Source organism: Hevea brasiliensis, chromosome 9 (assembly GCF_030052815.1).
Source record: "Hevea brasiliensis isolate MT/VB/25A 57/8 chromosome 9, ASM3005281v1, whole genome shotgun sequence".
NCBI classification, from domain to species: domain Eukaryota; kingdom Viridiplantae; phylum Streptophyta; class Magnoliopsida; order Malpighiales; family Euphorbiaceae; genus Hevea; species Hevea brasiliensis.
In genome coordinates, this window is record NC_079501.1 from 15546350 (window position 1) to 15550077 (window position 3728).

Genomic DNA, 3728 nt, shown 5'->3' on the forward strand with positions numbered 1-3728 from the left:
TCAACTATAGCTATAACTCATTGGTTTGCAGGAATATATATATATATATATATTTCTTAAAATTATGATATTTTAAATACTTAAATACATTAAAATAAGTTTATTTTAAACAAAAAATAATAACATGTTAGCAAAGTTTGGGGATTCAAGTCGAGGAGTTTGTTCCCGCCTACACACTATCGGGAGAAGAATGGTATCGGAGAAAATTTGTAAGGTGCGGGGCAGGACAAGTGGGAAACTTTTTATAAAATAAAAAATAAACCGTTGGATTTAATTTAGTCTTTCAATTTTTTTTTTAATTTGAATAAAAATCAATTAAAATTAACTATCAAAACTATAAAAAGGTTAAAAAAGAATAATCAACCAAAATAAAAGTTAGCACATTACTAATACTACAATCATTTACTAGAATAACACTAATAATAATTTAAAAACATAATTAATATTATGATTAAGTCTGTTGAAATGTTCTAATAAATTAACATTACCAATAGCAATCATTAACGATATCAAAATATTTAATTTTTTTTTTACTAATACAATTAGACATACAGTACTAATTAAAAATATTCAATTGCATCATATTCTTGGACTATCAATAATGATAACTGTGGAAAGAGAGATAGGTAGGTCTCCTCATCCGAACATATTGTTTAAATTGTTGAGGACGAGAGTGATAAGGGTCTCATAAGCCTTCTCTGTAGGATGGTAACTATCCCAAAATACGTATTTTGAGTCATCTTTGCAAGTTAATGGGTCCTCAAGGTGATAACAAAGGTAAGTCACCTCTATTTTTCCTGTGCCGCAGCATCCCTTCGTTGCTTCTTGGAATCCTGCAGCATCCAACACCAATATTAAAATGTCATCTATGGCACTGGTTTTACCGGATGCTAAAAATTAATGGGGAAATAATAATGATGATGTATCACCATATTCAGCAGGATTTTGGATGACGGAAAGCAGAGGATTGTAGACGTCAAGATATACAAGAATAGAATCAGAAAGCGATGTTTTGAGAGAATCAATAGCTGAGACTAGCTTGGAATTGAAGAGGATTGCAGCTTGATTCTCATAATCTACACACTTTCTTTGTATGCCTCCACGTGTGGTTCTCTGCGATGGCACACACCCTACTGGTGGTAAGCTCAGTACTCCAATTCTTCTCGCTCCAAGTCCATGAAGTTCCTGTCATCTTCTTTTCCTTGTTAGGCACTTAGAACCAACAAAATTCAAACTTAATTTGATAGTGAAAATTAAAACTTTTAGCATCGATTCTAAATTTAATTTTATTGCCGAACTGATTAATGGAGTATTTTCATTTTGTTTATAACAATAAATATTGGCTCTACCCACTTAAGCATCGATTAATAATACAGATACAGTAGCAGCTAGTAAATATTAATAACAAGAAGACAACACTCTGGTGCGAGTTGGTAGGGGTGGCCATTAGCTTCGATTTAAGACTCAAGAGAATTAAAATTGGATCCCACTATCCCTCTTAATTTTGATTTAATTTTTGTTTTGATTTTGATTAATATGATATTTAAATTTTTTTAAATATTTTTTTAAATAAAAATTTTGATTTGATTTAAAATTGGACCAACTGGTTCCAATTTAGTTTGAAATCAATTTTAATCAATCTGGTTTTAATTAATTTTGAACAATTCCCATTTTGGATGGAACCAATTTTAATTTGATTCCAATTTCAGATTTGAGTTAACTGTTGTTGGGTCTACCAGCAAGGCAACATTTATTAGAACCATACACATCAGAATAGGCAACAGCTATTAAAACTGTGCACATCAGTTTTGTTAAAAGCCATTTTACATTTTTTTTAAATATTGATAATATTATTAAAATGTGAAATTATTTATACATATATAAAATAAAAATATATAATTAATTTAATATTATAACCAAATAATAAAAAATAACTTGAATATGAAAATATAATTCAAACCGTTAATTACTGTTAAATCATGATAATGTGACGAATACATGACATTGGCCAGGTCAATGCTATATCTACACGTGTTGCCTCGTTAGCATCACATTTTTATCATATTAGCATCATTTAATGATAACTACTGGTTTAAACCACATTTGCCAAACAGAGGATATTCTTAACATTTAATTGGTTTAGACTAAAGGTATCAAAGTGATAAAAATTAAACAGAGGTCCCTCATGATAATTTTTTTTTTGGTACTTTACCCAAGACAAAATAAAGAGTATGTATAACACTACTTAGTGGAGTGATATGTGATAGTTTTAAGGTACCTGGATAAAACTTGAAGCTGAGCTAGCTAAGAAATCCGCATAGGAATCAATAGTATAGTGAAAATGCCTCAATGGAGTAGAATAATAAGTGTTAAGAATATCGTTGCTTCCTATGCAGATTATGAATACGCTTTTGGATACTATGGCTGCACTTCTTTCTTCTCCAACTGCTGAATTTATCTTTTTTATGTACTCTTTGAACTGGTCTATTTGATCAGATAAGGAAAATGCAGGCTGCATCAAATCAGGAAAATGAAAAAAAAAAAACCTATAATTAATAGCAGAAAATAATTAATGAAAGTCTTGACACGGGCAAGAGGAAGGAAGAGGGAAAATTACCGCAAGAGTGGATGTGACAGGATCATAACCAGCGCCGCCGGAGGCAAAGGTTACTCCTGTTAGGAGGTCTTGAAGCTGCAGGTTCGGATCAAGATAAGCCGGCAAGAGTTTCTTTACGCCAAGTGCTTCAGCTGATGGAAATATTTAATTTGAGAGTGAACCTCTTCTTTACGCGTAAATTAATTAGCGTTGAATTGTTTTAATTAACATGCATGCTTTTAGAGTAGTAATATGAAGTTGACGATATTCAGCAATTTAGAAATGCATGAACAAGCCTATTAAAAAAAAAAGCAACGTATGAACAAGACTACCTATGAAGTCAGAGGGGACCCTGCCATTGCTAAACCTTCCGGTTGGTTTTCCACCCACGAAGTCCCGCCCATAAGGAGGGAAGTTGCACTGGGCAGTAGTTTTGATATTGTTGTTGTTGCCTGTATCCACTATAGAATCTCCAAACACAAATACTGCTGGAACCTTTTCATTGTTGGGCAAAGTTATAGTAGGGACTGCAGTATTTAGGGGAAATAACAGAGCCACTAGCAGAAAGAAAATAGAAGATGAATATCCAAGATTTTCAAAGAGAAACTTCATGTTTAGAACAGTAGTGTGCTTCTTATTCTTCTTCGTCCTCTTCTTCTTCCGGGTGATGAAAATTACTAGTATTTATTGGATTAGGACTCACTGATATGCAGTGATATTTTGCACATTATATATTTAATATACTAAAATAATATACTAAATATTTATATAAAATCAATTATATCATAAATTAAAAAAGATGAGACTCAATAGTATATGAATAAAAATGTACCTAATAATTTACTGTGACATCTATTTATTTATTGGACTCGCAGGCAAATTTAATAGTTGTTAGATATGTCAGATAGCAGTTGGGGTGAATAAATTATGTATTTTTTTTTTTTTTTTTATACTCGGCAATCTAGCCGGTGAATCTCAGTTTGCTAAGGATATATGATTTACTTTCGTCATGACCTGGGAGGCGTGGCGATGACAGGTCACAGCTTTTGACACATTGGGGTTTCGCCGTACTATGTTTCTGCTATTAACATCACACCCGATATTCAACTCTAATAGGCCTATATGTAGGTGA

The 3728-nt window shown here is 32.1% G+C and overlaps 1 protein-coding gene across 1 annotated transcript; it reads right to left on the reverse strand.

Moving 5' to 3' along the window:
* Nucleotides 1–423: 423 nt before the first annotated feature.
* Nucleotides 424–3291, reverse strand: LOC110635049 (GDSL esterase/lipase EXL3). Its single transcript, XM_021784239.2, has 5 exons — nt 2929–3291; nt 2618–2748; nt 2279–2512; nt 930–1185; nt 424–833 (listed from the first exon to the last, which is right to left on the reverse strand). The coding sequence occupies exons 1-5, from the start codon at nt 3206–3208 to the stop codon at nt 637–639; spliced, it is 1098 nt and encodes a 365-aa protein (XP_021639931.2). The 5' UTR covers nt 3209–3291; the 3' UTR covers nt 424–636.
* Nucleotides 3292–3728: the final 437 nt, after the last annotated feature.

Bases quoted from the DNA above. Each gene is read 5' to 3' on its own strand.
- LOC110635049 (XM_021784239.2), bottom strand. From the start codon at position 3,208: ATGAAGTTTCTCTTTGAAAATCTTGGATATTCATCTTCTATTTTCTTT. The intron at 2,749-2,928 runs GTAGTCTTGTTC...TATTTCCATCAG, and splicing joins GGTCCCCTCTGACTTCATAG to CTGAAGCACTTGGCGTAAAG. The intron at 834-929 runs GTGATACATCAT...TGGATGCTGCAG, and splicing joins CCAAAATCCTGCTGAATATG to GATTCCAAGAAGCAACGAAG.